At 42.9% G+C, this 18909-nt stretch overlaps 1 protein-coding gene across 2 annotated transcripts in view; it reads right to left on the bottom strand.

Moving 5' to 3' along the window:
- The window catches only part of afg1lb (AFG1 like ATPase b), a 47081-nt gene that overhangs the window by 9534 nt on the left and 18638 nt on the right, over positions 1-18909 (bottom strand). For both annotated transcript variants that reach the window (XM_029676493.2, XM_029676492.2), the window contains exons 8-10: positions 17832-17914; positions 14851-14921; positions 14458-14558 (exon numbers count right to left, since the gene is read on the bottom strand). In XM_029676493.2, coding sequence (XP_029532353.2) covers positions 14458-14558; positions 14851-14921; positions 17832-17914 — 255 coding nt within the window. The remainder of the gene's footprint in view (positions 1-14457; positions 14559-14850; positions 14922-17831; positions 17915-18909) is intronic.

The raw sequence follows: 18909 nt of genomic DNA, 5'->3' as shown, positions 1-18909 counted from the left end.
AGCACTCCATCACTCTCCTTCTTGGTAAAATAGCCATTACCCAGACTGAAGGTGGGTTGGGTCATTGTCCTGTTGAAAAACAAATTATAATCCCACTAAGAGCAAACCAGATGGGATGGCGTATCGCTGCTGCGGTAGCCATGCTGGTTAAGTGTGCCTTGAATTCTAAATAAATCACTGAGTGTCACCAGCAAAGCACCCCCACACCATTACACCACCTCCTACATGCTTCACGGTTGGAACTACACATGCAGACATCATCCATCCACCTGCTCTTCGTCCCACAAAGGCACGGCGGTTGGAACCAAAAATCTAAGAGACACAAGGACAGATTTCCACCGGCCTAATGTCCATTGCTCGTGTTTTCTTGGCCCAAGCAAGTCTCTTTTTATTATTGGTGTCCTTTGGTAGTGTTTTTATTGCAGAAATATGACCACGAAAGGCCTGATTCACATCTTCTTTGAACAGTTGCTGTTGAGATGTGTCTGTTACTTGAACTGTGAAACATTTATTGGGGTTGCAATTTCTGAGGCTGGCAAATCTAATTAACTTATCCTCTGCAGCAGATGTAACTATGGGTCTCACTTTACTGTGGAGATCCTCATGAGAGTCAGTTTCATCATAGCGCTTGATGGTTTTTGCAACTGCACTAGAAGAAACGTTCAAGGTTCTTGAAGTTTTCCGCATTGACTGACCTTCATGTCTTACAGTAATGATGAACTGTCGTTTCTCTTTGCTTATTTGAGCTGTTCTTGCCAGAATATGGACTTGGGCTTTTACCAAATAGGACTATCTTCTGTGCACCACCGCTACATTGTCACAACACAACTGATTGGCTCAAACATATTAAGAAGGAAAAGAATTCCACAAATGTAATTTTAACAAGGCACACCTGTTAATTGAAATGCATTCCAGGTGACTACCTCATGAATCTGGTTGAGGGAATGCCAAAACGTGTGCAAAGCTGTCATCAAAGGTGCAAAGGGTGGCTACTTGTTTAAAAAAAATTTGGTTACTACATGATTCCATATGTGTTATTTCATAGCTTTGATGTCTTCACTATTAGAAAGTGAAGACATTTGCGACCAAGCTTTAACTTCCTGACTGATGTTTTGAGATGTTCCTTCAATATATCCACATAATTTTCCTTCCTCATGACGCCATCTATTTTGTGAAGTGCACCAGTCCCTGCTCCAGCAAAGCACCCCCACAACATGATGCTGCCACCCCTGTGCTTCACGGTTGGGATGGTGTTCTTCGGCTTCCTCCAAACATAACGATGGTCATTATGGCCAAACAGATCTATTTTTGTTTCATCAGACCAGAGGACATTTCTCCAAAAAGTACAATCTTTGTCCCCATATGCAGTTGCAAACCGTAGTCTGTTTTTTTATGGCGGTTTTGGAGCAGTGGCTTCTTCCTTTCTGAGCGGCCTTTCAGGTTATGTCGATATGCAACTCGTTTTACTGTGGATATAGATACTTTTGTACCGGTTTCCTCCAGTATCTTCACAAGGTCCTTTGCTGTTGTTCTGGGATTGATTTGCACTTTTCACACCAAGGTAGATTTATCTCTAGGAGACAGAACGCATCTTCTTCCTGAGCGGTATGATGGCTGCGAGGTTCCATGGTGTTTATACTTGCGTACTATTGTTTGTACAGATGAATGTGGTACCTTCAGGCGTTTGGAAATTGCTCCCAAGGATGAACCAGACTTGTGGAGGTCTACAATTATTTTTCTGAGGTATTGGCTGATTTCTTTTGATTTTCCCATGATGTCAAGCAAAGAGGCACTGAGTTTGAAGGTAGGCCTTGAAATACATCCAAAGGTACACCTCCAATTGACTCAAATTATGTAAATTTGTAAATCAGAAACTTCTAAAGCCATGACATCATTTTCTGGAATTTTCCAAGCTATTTCAAGGCACAGTCAACATAGTGTATGTAAACTTCTGACCCACTGGAATTGTGATAGTGAACTAGATGTGAAATAATCTGTCTGTAAACAATTGTTGGAGAAATTACTTGTGTCATGCACAAAGTAGATGTCCTAACCGACTTGCCAAAACTATAGTTTGTTCACAAATTTCTTGTTGAGTGGTTGAAAAACAAGTTTTAATGACTCCAACCTAAGTGTATGTAAACTTCCGACTTCAACTGTACATCCTGTTTTCATTGATCATCCTTGAGATGTTTCTACAACTTGATTGGAGTCCACCCGCGGTAATTTCAATTGATTGAATATGATTTGGAAAGGCACAAACCTCTCTATATAAAGTCCCACAGTTGAGTGTATATCGGAGCAAAAACAAAGCCATGAGGTAGAAGGAATTGTCCGTAGAGCTTCGAGACAGGATTGTGTTGCGGCATAGATCTGGGGAAGGGTACCAAAACATTTCTGCAGCATTGAAGGTCCCCAAGAACACAGTGGCCTCCATCATTCTTTTTTTTGTGACAGTATTTTTTATTGGAATTTCACAATTTTCACCCATACTAAGAGATACAACAACAGAGACAAAGCAACACAAAAAACAGAAAAAAACAGCACTCACTTACACATACCTGCATATATATATATATATATTTATATATACACACACACATGCATATACATATATGTACATACACACACATACATACACACACACACCCATACACACGTACACCATTTTCCTCTTCCCGCTCGGTGCTTCTCTCACCCCATCCCCATCATTGCGTCTCTCAATACATACATTTTAAACAAACTTACAAACCGAAATTAAACAAAAAAGCTCAGTTTAAACCAAGAAGTTAGGTTCCACACATGGAACGTACAGTGTAGTTCTGAAATACATAGATCCCCACCATTCTAAGAGAATCCTTGCAGCATAATAGCTGATACCTCAGGTTCTAGGTAACTTAGATAAGGTTCCCGTACTTTGTAGAACTGGTCTGTTTTAGAATGCAATGTACATGTCAGATATTCCAGAGGCACCCATTCAAATATTATCTAATGCCAATCTTTAATAGAAGGAACCTCATCACTAATCCACTGTAAAAGGATGTTTTTCCTCGTTGCGAATGTAAGGATGTTGTAAAGCCTCTCTTACCCACAGAAGTAACATGCCTTCTAGGGAGACCCAACAGTAAAGAAACTGGGTCCAATTCTAGATCAACCCCTAGGATCTTTTCAATTTCTTGCAGAACGCCAGACCAGTATATTTGTATTTTGGTACATGACCATAAACAATGTGTTAGGGTGCCTGTATCCGTTTTGCATTTAAGACACTGAGGAGAAGAGGAAGTGGGGCTAAAAGCATGTCTGCGATTTGGGGATATATGCAATCTGTGTATTATTCTTAATTGGATTGCTCTAGTACGATTACATATAGATATTGTTTTTGCATATCTCCAAATGTCCTCCCACATCTCTTCGTCAATAGTAACAGACAATTCTTTCTCCCACACTTGTTTCACTCTCTGTGTGTTGACAGCAGAAAAGGACCTTAAAGCATCATAAAACAGACTTACAGACATTTTCCTTTGTGGAAAAAAAAGCATTCTTTCAATGACAGACATACAGTGGGGCAAAAAAAGTATTTAGTCAGCCACCAATTGTGCAAGTTCTCCCACTTAAAAAGATGAGAGAGGACGGTAATTTTCATCATAGGTACACTTCAACTATGACAGACAAAATGAGAAAAAAAATCCAGAAAATCACATTGTAGGATTTTTAATGAATTTATTTGCAAAATATGGTGGAAAATAAGTATTTGGTCACCAACAAACAAGCAAGATTTCTGGCTCTCACAGACCTGTAACTTCTTCTTTAAGAGGCTCCTCTGTCCTCCACTCGTTACCTGTATTATTGGCACCTGTTTGAACTTGTTATCAGTATAAAAGACACATGTCCACAACCTCAAACAGTCACACTCCAAACTCCACTATGGCCAAGACCAAAGAGCTGTCAAAGGACACCAGAAACTAAATTGTAGACCTGCACCAGGCTGGGAAGACTGAATCTGCAATAGGTAAGCAGCTTGGTTTGAAGAAATCAACTGTGGGAGCAATTATTAGGAAATGGAAGACATACAAGACCACTGATAATCTCCCTCGATCTGGGGCTCCACGCAAGATCTCAACCCGTGGGGTCAAAATTATCACAAGAACAGTGAGCAAAAATCCCAGAACCACACGGGGGGACCTAGTGAATGACCTGCAGAGAGCTGGGAACAAAGTAACAAAGACTACCATCAGTAACACACTACGCCACCAGGGACTCAAATCCTGCAGTGCCAGACGTGTTCCCCTGCTTAAGCCAGTACATGTCCAGGCCCGTCTGTAGTTTGCTAGAGAGCATTTGGATGATCCAGAAGAAGATTGGGAGAATGTCATATGGTCAGATGAAACCAAAATATAACTTTTTGGTAAAAACTCAACTCGTCGTGTTAGGAGGACAAAGACTGCTGAGTTGCATCCAAAGAACACCATACCTACTGTGAAGCATGGGGGTGGAAACATCATGCTTTGGGGCTGTTTTTCTGCAAAGGGACCAGGACGACTGATCAGTGTAAAGGAAAGAATGAATGGGGCAATGTATCGTGAGATTTTGAGTGAAAACCTCCTTCCATCAACAAGGGCATTGAAGATGAAACGTGGCTGGGTCTTTCAGCATGACAATGATCCCAAACACACCGCCCGGGCAACGAAGGAGTGGCTTCGTAAGAAGCATGTCAAGGTCCTGGAGTGGCCTAGCCAGTCTCCAGATCTCAACCCCATAGAAAATCTTTGGAGGGAGTTGAAAGTCCGTGTTGCCCAGCAACAGCCCCAAAACATCACTGCTCTAGAGGAGATCTGCATGGAGGAATGGGCCAAAATACCAGCAACAGTGTGTGAAAACCTTGTGAAGACTTACAGAAAACGTTTGACCTCTGTCATTGCCAACAAAGGGTATATAACAAAGTATTGAGATAAACTTTTGTTGTTGACCAAATACTTATTTTCCACCATAATTTGCAAATAAATGCATTAAAAATCCTACAATGTGATTTTCTGGATTTTTTCTCTCATTTTGTCTGTCATAGTTGAAGTGTACCTATGAAGAAAATTACAGGCCTCTCATCTTTTTAAGTGGGAGAACTTGCACAATTGGTGGCTGACTAAATACTTTTTTGCCCCACTGTATCAGGGTTACCAATTAAGGTGGTGCTCTTCAGAATATAATGTTTTACTTGTAGGAAGCGGAAAAAGTCCTGCTTTGGGAGTCGATATTTCTCGACCATCTGCTCAAATGACAATAAAATCTTATCAGCAAATAAGTAATTTAGTCTGCGTATGCCCTTATTAAGCCAAAAGTTAAAGCCAGCATCCAGCAATCCTGGACTAAAATCTGGGTTGTTAAGAATTGGGGTAAGAGCAGAGGTTAGTTTGGACCTTCCCAGGAAGCGTTGAACTGACCTCCATACTTTGTGTTTTAAGTGTAATGGGATTATTGCAGTGATCTTCTACAGACTTGAAACTTCTGAAAAATAAAAGATCCTGTAAGGGTTGTTTTGAAAGAGAAGTCTCAATGTCTAACCAAATAGAGGAGTCATCATTTGTGATCCAGTCAGAAATATAACATAGGTGGGCACACCACTGATAGAACCTGATATTGGGCAGAACTTGGCAGCTGCAATATTGCCATCTTAAGTCTTAGCTTGCATTTACTCCATATAAAGGAACTTAGCCATCCATTTACATCCTTTATTACCTTATTGGAGAGTAATACTGGGATCATTTGGATTGGGTAAAATAGTCTAGGTAAAATGTTCATTTTCAAGAGGGATATTCTACCCAACCAAGAAATCGGGAGAGAGTTCCAGCGCTCCAGATCCTGTCTTATTGTATCAAACAAGGGAACAAAATTGGCTTTGAACAGTTGCTGGAATTTAGGAGTTACAAATATACCCAGATACATGAAACCTGAGGGAGACCATTTAAAAGGGAAGGGGGGAGAAGTATTAGGTACAGAGTCTAGGTTACCAAGTGGCATAGCCTCTGATTTAGTTAAGTTAATCTTGTAGCCTGAGAATTCGCTGAATAATTCAATAATATTTATAAGAGATGTAATTGAAGTCTCGGAACTAGAGATGAATATCAGGACATCATCAGCATACAAGCTTATTTTATGGTGAACATCACCAATGAGCAGCCCCTGTATAGCAGGCGTTACCCTGATGGCCTCGGCCAATGGTTCCATAACGAGTGCAAATAGGAGAGGGGACAAAGGACAGCCCTGTCTCTTACCTCTGTGTATAGAGAAGCTATTTGACCTTAGCCCATTAGTAAGGACAGCAGCCTGAGGATCATCATATAAAACTTTCACCCATTTTATAAAGTTGTCCCCTAGACCAAATTTATTTAGAGCAAAGAATAGGTAAGACTACTCCACACGATCAAATGCTTTCTCAGCATCTAGGGAGAGCACAAGACCATCCATAGCACTTTGTTGGTAGGCTTGAATTACATTAAGAAGCCGCCTGACATTGTTGCATGACTTTACGGACCTTAATGAAGCCAGTTTGGTCACAACTTGCAGGCTTGTTTTCGAGTTGCTGTGCGTTTTGTTGCCAACCTATTTTGCTACCTGACAACTTTACGGTTTTCACTTTTTAATTACCGTTCATATATTTATTTATTTTTTTCCTCAACTTTTTCACTCCGGACGCTTTATCTGGACACGATTCGTCAGGACCTCCAACAGCCGAAGCTAAGTAGTAACATTAACATGATGCCTTCTAATTGCAGCCGCTGTACTCGCCTTACGGCGAGGATAGCTGTGCTGCATGCCCAGCTTCAGACGCAATCGTTAGGCAAGGGTAATTTCAGTGTAGGAAAGGATGAAACAGCATCTGTGCCACCAGTAAGTACAGATAAGAGTATAAATCCCCTGGCACAGTCCCCGCAGCCGGACAACTTTCTCACGGTTTCTGGAAGGAAATGCTGTAGGAACGCTCAACCGGTGTCGCTCATTCAGCCGACAGAAACTTTCAACCGGTTTTCCCCATTAAGCAGCGGGTCGGAGTCAGAGGCCGATTCTTCTCTGGTCTCTACTCCTCCCGTTACGGGGTCTGAGACGCCGAAGCTTCCCACCATTAGCTCTGACAAATTGAAAACTCTAGTCATTGGCGACTCCATTACCCGCAGTATTAGCCTTAAAGCGAATCATCCAGCGATCATACACTGTTTACCCGGGGCAGGGCTACCGACGTTAAGGCTAATCTGAAGATGGTGCTGGCTAAAGCTAAAACTGGCGAGTGTAGAGAGTATAGAGATATTGTTATCCACGTCGGCACCAACGATGTTAGGATGAAACAGTCAGAGATCACCAAGCGCAACATAGCTTCTGCGTGCATATCAGCTAGAAAGATGTGTCGGCATCGAGTAATTGTCTCTGGCCCCTCCCAGTTAGGGGAGTGATGAGCTCTACAGCAGAGTCTCACAACTCAATCGCTGGTTGAAAACTGTTTTCTGCCCCTCCCAAAAGATAGAATTTGTAGATAATTGGCCCTCTTTCTGGGACTCACCCACAAACAGGACCAAGCCTGACCTGCTGAGGAGTGACGGACTCCATCCTAGCTGGAGGGGTGCTCTCATCTTATCTACCAACATAGACAGGGCTCTAACTCCTCTAGCTCCACAATGAAATAGGGTGCAGGCCAGGCAGCAGGCTGTTAGCCAGCCTGCCAGCATAGTGGAGTCTGCCACTAGCACAGTCAGTGTAGTCAGCTCAGCTATCACCATTGAGACCGTGTCTGTGCCTCGACCTAGGTTGGGCAAAACTAAACATGCCGGTGTTCGCCTTAGCAATCTCACTAGGATAAAGACCACCTCCATTCCTGTCATTACTGAAAGAGATCATGATACCTCACATCTCAAAATAGGGCTACTTAATGTTAGATCCCTTACTTCAAAGGCAATTATAGTCAATGAACTAATCACTGATCATAATCTTGATGTGATTGGCCTGACTGAAACATGGCTTAAGCCTGATGAATTTACTGTTTTAAATGAGGCCTCACCTCCTGGCTACACTAGTGACCATATCCCCGTGCATCCCGCAAAGGCGGAGGTGTTGCTAACATTTACGATAGCAAATTTCAATTTACAAAAAAAAAAATGACGTTTTCGTCTTTTGAGCTTCTAGTCATGAAATCTATGCAGCCTACTCAATCACTTTTTATAGCTACTGTTTACAGGCCTCCTGGGCCATATACAGCGTTTCTCACTGAGTTCCCTGAATTCCTATCGGACCTTGTAGTCATAGCAGATAATATTCTAATCTTTGGTGACTTTAATATTCACATGGAAAAGTCCACAGACCCACTCCAAAAGGCTTTCGGAGCCATCATCGACTCAGTGGGTTTTGTCCAACATGTCTCTGAACCCACTCACTGTCACAGTCATACGCTGGACCTAGTTTTGTCCCATGGAATAAATGTTGTGGATCTTAATGTTTTTCCTCATAATCCTGGACTATCGGACCACCATTTTATTACGTTTGCAATTGCAACAAATAATCTGCTCAGACCCCAACCAAGGAACATCAAAAGTTGTGCTATAAATTCACAGACAACACAAAGATTCCTTGATGCCCTTCCAGACTCCCTCTGCCTACCCAAGGACGCCAGAGGACAAAAATCAGTTAACCACATAACAATTTGTAAGTCGCTCTGGATAAGAGCGTCTGCTAAATGACTTAAATGTTAAATGTAAATAACTGAGGATCTCAATTTAACCTTGCGCAATACCCTAGATGCAGTTGCACCCCTAAAAACTAAAAACATTTCTCATAAGAAACTAGCTCCCTGGTACACAGAAAATACCCGAACTCTGAAGCAAGGTTCCAGAAAATTGGAACGGAAATGGCGCCACATCAAACTGGAAGTCTTCCGACTAGCTTGGAAAGACAGTACCGTGCAGTACCGAAGAGCCCTTACTGCTGCTCGATCATCCTATTTTCTAACTTAATTGAGGAAAATAAGAACAATCCGAAATTCCTTTTTGATACTGTCGCAAAGCTAACTAAAAAGCAGCATTCCCCAAGAGAGGATGGCTTTCACTTTAGCAGTGATAAATTCATTAACTTCTTTGAGGAAAAGATTATGATTATTAGAAAGCAAATTACGGACTCCTCTTTAAACCTGCGTGTCAAGAGAGACGCTCAAGTGTTTTAGTACTATATCTCTTGACACAATGATGAAAATAATCATGGCCTCTAAACCTTCAAGCTGCATACTGGACCCTATTCCAACTAAACTACTGAAAGAGCTGCTTCCTGTGCTTGGCCCTCCTATGTTGAACATAATAAACGGCTCTCTATCCACTGGATGTGTACCAAACTCACTAAAAGTGGCAGTAATAAAGCCTCTCTTGAAAAAGCCAAACCTTGACCCAGAAAATATAAAAAACTATCGGCCTATATCGAATCTTCCATTCCTCTCAAAAATTTTAGAGAAGGCTGTTGCGCAGCAACTCACTGCCTTCCTGAAGACAAACAATGTATACGAAATGCTTCAGTCTGGTTTTAGACCCCATCATAGCACTGAGACTGCACTTGTGAAGGTGGTAAATGACATTTTAATGGCATCGGACCAAGGCTCTGCATCTGTCCTCGTGCTTCTAGACCTTAGTGCTGCTTTTGATACCATCGATCACCACATTCTTTTGGAGAGATTGGAAACCCAAATTGGTCTACCTGGTTTAGATCTTATCTGTCGGAAAGATATCAGTTTGTCTCTGTGAGTGGTTTGTCCTCTGACAAATCAACTGTAAATTTCGGTGTTCCTCAAGGTTCCGTTTTAGGACCACTATTGTTTTCACTATATATTTTATCTCTTGGGGATGTTATTCGAAAACATAATGTAAACTTCCACTGCTATGCGGATGACACACAGCTGTACATTTCAATGAAACATGGTGAAGCCCCAAAATTGCCCTCGCTAGAAGCATGTGTTTCAGACATAAGGAAGTGGATGGCTGCAAACTTTCTACTATTAAACTCGGACAAAACAGAGATGCTTGTTCTAGGTCCCAAGAAACAAAGAGATCTTCTGTTGAATCTGACAATTAATCTTAATGGTTGTACAGTCGTCTCAAATAAAACTGTGAAGGACCTCGGCGTTACTCTGGACCCTGATCTCCCTTTTGAAGAACATATCAAGACCATTTCGAGGACAGCTTTTTTCCATCTACGTAACATTGCAAAAATCAGAAACTTTCTGTCCAAAAATGATGCAGAAAAATTAATCCATGCTTTTGTCACTTCTAGGTTAGACTACTGCAATGCTCTATTTTCCGGCTACCCGGATAAAGCACTAAATAAACTTCAGTTAGTGCTAAATACGGCTGCTAGAATCCTGACTAGAACCAAAAATTTGATCATATTACTCCAGTGCTAGCCTCTCTACACTGGCTTCCTGTCAAAGCAAGGGCTGATTTCAAGGTTTTACTGCTAACCTACAAAGCATTACATGGGCTTGCTCCTACCTATCTCTCTGATTTGGTCCTGCCGTACATACCTACACGTACGCTACGGTCACAAGACGCAGGCATCCTAATTGTCCCTAGAATTTCTAAGCAAACAGCTGGAGGCAGGGCTTTCTCCTATAGAGCTCCATTTTTATGGAACGGTCTGCCTACCCATGTCAGAGACGCAAACTCGGTCTCAACCTTTAAGTCTTTGCTGAAGACTCATCTCTTCAGTGGGTCATATGATTGAGTGTAGTCTGGCCCAGGAGTGGGAAGGTGAACGGAAAGGCTCTGGAGCAACGAACTGCCCTTGCTGTCTCTGCCTGGCCGGTTCCCCTCTTTCCACTGGGATTCTCTGCCTCTAACCCTATTACAGGGGCTGAGTCACTGGCTTACCGGGGCTCTCTCATGCCGTCCCTGGAGGAGGTGCGTCACCTGAGTGGGTTGATTCACTGTTGTGGTCATCCTGTCTGGGTTGGCGCCCCCCCCCTTGGGTTGTGCCGTGGCGGAGATCTTTGTGGGCTATACTCAGCCTTGTCTCAGGATGGTAAGTTGGTGGTTGAAGATATCCCTCTAGTGGTGTGGGGGCTGTGCTTTGGCAAAGTGGGTGGGGTTATATCCTTCCTGTTTGGCCCTGTCCGGGGGTGTCCTCGGATGGGGCCACAGTGTCTCCTGACCCCTCCTGTCTCAGCCTCCAGTATTTATGCTGCAGTAGTTTATGTGTCTGGGGTCAGTTTGTTATATCTGGAGTACTTCTCCTGTCCTATTCGGTGTCCTGTGTGAATCTAAGTATGCGTTCTCTAATTCTCTCCTTCTCTCTTTCTTTCTCTCTCTCGGAGGACCTGAGCCCTAGGACCATGCCCCAGGACTACCTGACATGATCACTCCTTGCTGTCCCCAGTCCACCTGGCCATGCTGCTGTTCCAGTTTCAACTGACCTGAGCCCTAGGACCATGCCCCAGGACTACCTGACATGATGACTCCTTGCTGTCCCCAGTCCACCTGGCCATGCTGCTGCTCCAGTTTCAACTTCCACCTGACTGTGCTGCTGCTCCAGTTTCAACTGTTCTGCCTTATTATTATTCGACCATGCTGGTCATTTATGAACATTTGAACATCTTGGCCATGTTCTGTTATAATCTCCATCCGGCAAAGCCAGAAGAGGACTGGCCACCCCACATAGCCTGGTTCCTCTCTAGGTTTCTTCCTAGGTTTTGGCCTTTCTAGGGAGTTTTTCCTAGCCACCGTGCTTCTACACCTGCATTGCTTGCTGTTTGGGGTTTTAGGCTGGGTTTCTGTACAGCACTTTGAGATATCAGCTGATGTACGAAGGGCTATATAAATAAATTTGATTTGATTTGATTTGGTCTCCTTTCACAATTAGTGGCAGTGAGTCCTCCAATCTTGTGGCTAGAATTTTAGAAAGCAATTTCTATCCACATTCAGAAGGGAAATTGGTCTGTACGAGGAACAAGACTCTGGACATTTTCCCTTTCTGAGAATAAGTGATATGTTGGCTTCTCTCAGCGTTTGAGGGAGCTGGTCATTTGAAAATGAGTGGTTAAACATATCACGCAATGGCTCAAGGATCAGGCCATGGAACTCTTTATAGAACTCACTACCAAACCCGTCTGGTCCTGGGGCCTTACCATTTTGCAGATTCTTAATTGCGAACATTATCTCTTCCTCAGTAATAGGGGCATTAAGGAGAGACCTCTGTTCTTCGTAGATAGTAGGGAGCTCAATCTTATAAAATAAGTTCTCCATTAATTTGGGTGCATCCTTTGGCAGTTCTGAGGCATAAAAGTTTGTAAAAAAATGTCTTAAATGAGTCATTTATCAATTTATTTTCATATAAATGCTTGCCATCAGAATCAGTAATAGTAGCAATTGACTGAGAGTCAGCTCTCTTTTAGCTAGGTATGCCAAGTACTTCCCTGGCTTATCGCCATGTTCATATAGCTTTTGCCTGACATTCTCATTGTCTTTTCAGCGTCCTGTGTTAGGAGAGAGTCTAACGTTGATCTAAGGACTGATATTTCCTTTCATAGGGCAGGAGTGGGCGTTTTAATGTAGTCCTTCTCTTTAGTTTCTAATTCACCCTCTAACGTTTTTTGCTTTTCACGCTTTTTCCGCCTCTTAGTGGCTGTGTATGACATAATCAGACCCCTGGCATACGCTTTACAGGTTTCCCATAGGAGCGAGGGGTTATCTGTTGATTGAGAGTTAATAGAGAAAAATGCTTTAAACTCTGTAATAAAATATGATGTGAATGTATGGTCACTTTAGTAATGTTATCAGTCATCTTTTGAATCACCAGGTCCATTGTGCCTGGATCCGCAATGGTGTTAGCTTCGCTAACGTTAGCTAGCTCCTCCTGCACATCTACAGGGATGGTGGTTTTGGTCGAGTTCTTAGTAGTTCTGTTGGGCATGTTGTCGGAGATTTTTGAGAAATAGCCATCAAGACTCATTGCAGGAAAACTTATTTAGCCAATTCTACCACTTTTTCCAGCTAGGAGATTCATGTAAAAATATAAATTTACGAATGCCACGGGAGCTCGCTGAAACACAGTGTTCTCTCTACGGCGTCATTTTGTCCCCCCCCCACCTCCATCATTCTTAAATGGAAGAAGTTTGGAACCACCAAGACTCTTCCTAGAGCTAGCCACCCAGCCAAACTGAACAATCAGGGGAGAAGGGCCTTGGTCAGGGAGGTGATCAAGAACCCGATGGTTCCTCTGTGGAGATGGGAGAACAATCTCTGCAGCACTCCACCAATCAGGCCTTTGTGGTAGAGTGGCCAGACGGAAGCCACTCCTCAGTAAAAGGCAACCTGACAACCAGTTTGGAGTTTGCCAAAAGGCACCTAAAGGTCTCTCAGACCATGAGAAACCAAGATTGAACTATTTTGCCTGAATGCCAAGCGCCACGTGTGGAGGAAACCTGGCACCATCCCTACGGTGAAGCACAGTGGTGGCAGCATCATGCTGTGGGGATGTTTTTCAGAAGCAGGGAGCAGAGACTAGTCAGGATGGGGGAAAGATGAACAGAGCAAAGTACAGAGATCCTTGATGAAAACATGCTCCAGAGCGCTCAGGACCTCAGACTGGGGCAAGGTTCACCTTCTAACAAGACAACGATCCTAAGCACACAGCCAAGACAACGCAGGAGTGGCTTCGTGACGGCTTCGGGACAAGTCTCTGAATGTCCTTGAGTGGCCCAGCCAGAGCCCGGACTTGAACCCGATCGAACATCTCTGGAAAGACCTGAAAATAGCTGTGCAGCGACGCTCCCCATCCAACCTGACAGAGCTTGAGAGGATTTGCAAAGAAGAATGGAAGAAACTCCCCAAATACAGGTTTGCTAAGCTTGTAGCACCATACCCTGTAATCACTGCCAAAGGTGCTTCAACAAAGTACTGTGGAAAGGGTCTGAATACTTTACATATTGCATTTATATTTTTGTTCAGTTTAGAAACACTAAAAAGGCCAATGCTATTCCCTGCTGAACAAAAACTGTTAAAAATAGCCTGTAGTCTTTGACCTTGAACAGCGCACAGATGAATGAATATAGAATTGGAGGGGAAAGGAGAGAGCAAGGACGAGAGCAGAAGGATTGAGAATGAGCAAAAAAAATGTAAAAGAAGAAGAGGCAGAAACAAAGGGGAAGGACACAATGAAGGAGGTTGAAAAAAACAGCAGGAAAAAGTACAATGAGTGGATAAATTAAGAAAACAGGAACGATAGAGCGAAGGGGGGAGTGAGGGTAAAAAGAGAGCGGAAGAATAAGGAAGAATAGAGGGATCTGGTTGGAAGAGAAAAAGTAGCAGAGCATAGTCAACACAGAGAAGAGAGAGATACAATAACAAGCAGGAGAGAGGCGGAGTTGGGAGAAAGAGAGAGGGAGATAAATACAAAAAAAATAAAGAGAGAGTGATAGAGAAGATAGTTGTGGAAGTAACTCACTCTATCACACAGTTCTTTAAAGGTACAGTCAGCGATGTTTCCACAGGTCTTCTCCAGTCTCAACTCTCTGCCCTGCACCGTCAGGACCCTGGGACCCATTACTATGGAAACACACACATGATTAATTGACCCAACATAGAGCTGATCATACACAGAAAACAACTCAATACTGAAACTATAGCCACTACTTTAGCCTCAATATCACTGGCCCTACCAGTTTACTATAGTAATGTAAGTTCCAATAGTGTAAGTGAACATATTCTGTTTGCCTCCATTTTTCCCCATCTCTCTTTTTCTCCCATCCTTGTCTCTCAATCTCCCCAGTCCTCTCTCACCCTTTTACTTTCTCTCTCCCCCCTTTCTCTTACTACAAGAGGTACATTAACTTCCTACCATTGTTTTGTCTCACAGCCAGCTCGTGAAACAGCGTATCCATGAAGGCCTCCGCATCAGGCTCTCTGGTGCTGCACACAAACACACACACAAACACACACACACACAATGGGGAAGAGAGAAAGAGGGGGATAATAGAATATGAAATTAATAAGGCTGAAGAGGCCACATCAAACAGCGGGTGCGGGGAGGGGGAAGGAAGGGGGGTACTTAGCTTTTCACTCCATCTCAAAAAAACTAGATGTTAGACTGTAAACACAAACATTACCCTGTGAATGCGTGGCAGATTGAATCGGTCTGTCTGTGCATGTGTTTTAACTCTCGCTCAGGTAAAGAGGAGCGCAGTGTGTTTTATTTGCATACACTGAAAGAGAAAAGCACTTGAAATCTCTGGCTACGCAATGAGCAACGACAACATTATTCATACTCTGTCTTTCTGTCTGTCTGTCTGTGTGTGTGTGTGTGTGTGTGTGTCTGTGTGTGTGTGTGTGTGTACAGGTAATTGGAAGAAAAGTACTCTGCCTTTTCAAACTCAATCATTTTGTATTTCTCTACTCCTCCATCTGTCCCTTTATCTCTCACTGTAGGTTAGGGATCTTACTGTCACTGTAGGTTAGGCATCTCACTGCAGGTTAGAGATCTCACTGTAGGTTAGGCATCTCACTGTATGTTAGGGATCTCACTGTAGGTTAGGCATCTCACTGCAGGTTAGAGATCTCACTGTAGGTTAGGCATCTCACTGTAGGTTAGGGATCTCACTGTAGGTTAGGCATCTCACTGCAGTTTAGAGATCTCACTGTAGGTTAGGGATCTTACTGTCACTGTAGGTTAGGCATCTCACTGCAGGTTAGAGATCTCACTGTAGGTTAGGCATCTCACTGTCTGTTAGGGATCTCACTGTAGGTTAGGCATCTCACTGTAGGTTAGGCATCTCACTGTAGGTTAGGCATCTCACTGTATGTTAGGGATCTCACTGTAGGTTAGGCATCTCACTGCAGGTTAGAGATCTCACTGTAGGTTAGGCATCTCACTGTCTGTTAGGGATCTCACTGTAGGTTAGGCATCTCACTGTATGTTAGGGATCTCACTGTAGGTTAGGCATCTCACTGTAGTTTAGGGATCTCACTGTAGGTTAGGAATCTCACTGTAGGTTAGGGATCTCACTGTAGGTTAGTGTCCTTACTGTCAATGTAGGTTAGTGTCCTTACTCGGTCCTTACCTACTCCTAACTCCCTCTGCCTTTTTCGGTCTGTCCATCTCTTGCTCTCTCTCTGATACTAACCTGCAGTGACATTAACTTCTTATGGCTGGGGGGGGCGGTATTGAGTAGCTTGGGTGAACAAAGTGCCCAGAGTAAACTGCCTGCTACTCAGGCCCAGAAGCTAAAATATGCATATTATTAGTAGATTTGGATAGAAAACACTCTGAAGTTTCTAAAACTGAATAATGTCTGTGAGTATAACAGAACTCATATGGCAGGCAAAAACCAACCAGGAAGTGGGAAATCTGAGGTTTGAAGTTTTTTAACTCTTTGCCTATCCAAGATACAGTGTAAATTTGGTCCGATTGCACTTCCTAAGGCTTCCACTAGATGTCAACAGAACCTTGTTTCAGGCTTCTACTGTGAAGGGGGAACGAATGATGGCTGTTTCAATCAGGTGTCTGGCAGAAGGCCATGAGCTGGTCACGCGCGCGGCCGTGAGAGCGACCTGCTTTCCATTGCATTTCTAAAGACACAGGAATTGTCCAGTTGGAACAGTATTGAAGATTTTTGTTAAAAACATCCTAAAGATTGATTCTATACATCGTTTGCGACATGTTTCTACGAACTGTAACGGAACTTTTTTACATTACGTCTGGACCTAGTGCTCGCGCCTCATGATTTGTGAACTAAACGCTCAAACAAAAAGGAGGTATTTGGACATAAATTATGGACTTTATCGAACAAAACAAACATTTATTGTGGAACTGGGATTCCGATGAAGATCATCAAAGGTAAGTGAATATTTATAATACTATTTTTGACTTCTGTTGACTCTACAACATGGCGGGTATCTGTATGGCTTGTTTTTGTGTCTGAGCGCTGTACTCAGATTATTGCATGGTGTGCCTTTTCCGTAAAGCTTTTTTGAAATCTGACACAGCGGTTGCATTACGGAGAAGTATATCTATAATTCCATAACACTTGTATCTTTTATCAATGTTTATTATGAGTATTTCTGTAAATTGATGTGGCTCTCTGCAAAATCACTGGATGTTTTGGAAGCAAAACATTACTGAACATAACACGCCAATGTAAACTGAGATTTTTGGATATAAATATGAACTTTATCGAACAAAACATACATGTATTGTGTAACATTAAGTCCTATGAGTGTCATCTGATGAAGATCATCAAAGGTTAGTGATTCATTTTATCTCTATTTGTGCTTTTTGTGACTCCTCTCTTTGGCTGGAAAAATGGCTGTGTTTTTCTGTGACTAGGTGCTGACCTAACATAATCGCATGGTATGCATTCGTCGTAAAGCCTTTATGAAATCAGACACTGTGGTGGGATTAACAACAAGTTTATCTTTAAAATGGTGTATAATACTTGTATGTTTGAGGAATTTTAATTATGAGATTTCTGTTGTTTGAATTTGGCGCTCTGCACTTTCACTGGCTGTTGTCATATCGATCCCGTTAACGGGATTTCAGCCGTAAGACGTTTTAAGGACACTGACCTACAGTGACAGTAATGCAAACTGGCAGAACAGTTAGTTTGTGTGTTTTGTTAGGTTCCCAAATGAAAATAAACAGGGGCAAAGACAGACAGAACAAACACAAAGATGAGCTAAACTCAAGAGACTGACTCTTATTTAGGACTGTGGCTATAAATCCTATTTCACATTGTGAGAGAATACACACATGAATGTATACATGGGTACACACACGTACAGTACAGGCATTCATGCACGCAGACCCAACACACACACACTTACAGGTAGTAGAGTTTCCCTGCTGAAGGCAGGTCCAGTCTTCTGTAGTCAACTCCAGAGTCTACGCCCATGGGCTGGCAGTATTCCTACACACACACACACACACACACACACACACACAGTGAAAGGTGCATAATAGCATTTCCACAGGAGGGTGACAATGGACACAAGTATAGCAGTAAGTGTCCTGAAATATTTTAAGGCTTGACTAACTTCATGTTTTTGTCATGTTTTCATTGTTGTATTTATCTAGCTGATCTGCAGTCCTTTCTTAAGTCAAGTGGAACAGCAAAGTTCAAACTTCTGCTGCAGAGTTCAAACTTTCCCAGTAAGTATAAAACGGCAACGCGATACATGTCAGCGAGCGGGGCACACTATAATCATTATCTCCTCTATTCTCAGAAAAAAAGAAAAGAAGAGTGAAAAAAAACGTATATCATCAAACGATCGCCGTGCCAGGCGAATCAGTATTCAGTGACAGCTCGGAGCAAATTATGAAATCAGTGAATTTGTGCCACCGGCCTCCTTGAGCAGTGGGATAATTAGCAATCACCACAAAGCAAGGAGACGGAAATACTCCATTCTTCTACCTCCGCTGTCAACTTCTTATCTCTGCGCCCGCTCACACGAACGGGGTTCCCACTCTGAGCCAATTGGTTGAATCAGGCTTAATAACAACCTGACAAACTCTCCATCCCCCACGCACAAAAGGGACATGTCATTTCATCAACCCAGCCGCGACCTCGCTAAGCAGCGCCGCGGCCGACAGGTAAATAGTCCCTCCGCAATAACACCTCGGGGACGCCATCAACGCCACGTCGCATTACAAAACTAACGCTAATCTTGTCTTCTCCCATCTTTTTTTCCCCTCTTCGATTTGTCTACCTATAGAAGCCTGATGGGTCACTCACAGCATCTCTTGAAGGAAAATAAGAGAGAGAGAGAGAGAAAGAGAAAGAGAGAGATAGCGAGATAGACAGAGACGTGAAGGCAACACAATCAGTGATGATGGCATCATTGGTTATTTCTATTCAGATGAGCAGGAGGCCTTGTGGGTTATTACATGATTACTATCTTGAGG

The sequence above is a fragment of the Oncorhynchus nerka genome, linkage group LG13 (assembly GCF_034236695.1).
Source record: "Oncorhynchus nerka isolate Pitt River linkage group LG13, Oner_Uvic_2.0, whole genome shotgun sequence".
Lineage (NCBI taxonomy): Eukaryota > Metazoa > Chordata > Actinopteri > Salmoniformes > Salmonidae > Oncorhynchus > Oncorhynchus nerka.
Note: the sequence above shows the minus strand (reverse complement) of the source record. Positions and strands in the feature narration are given on the sequence as shown.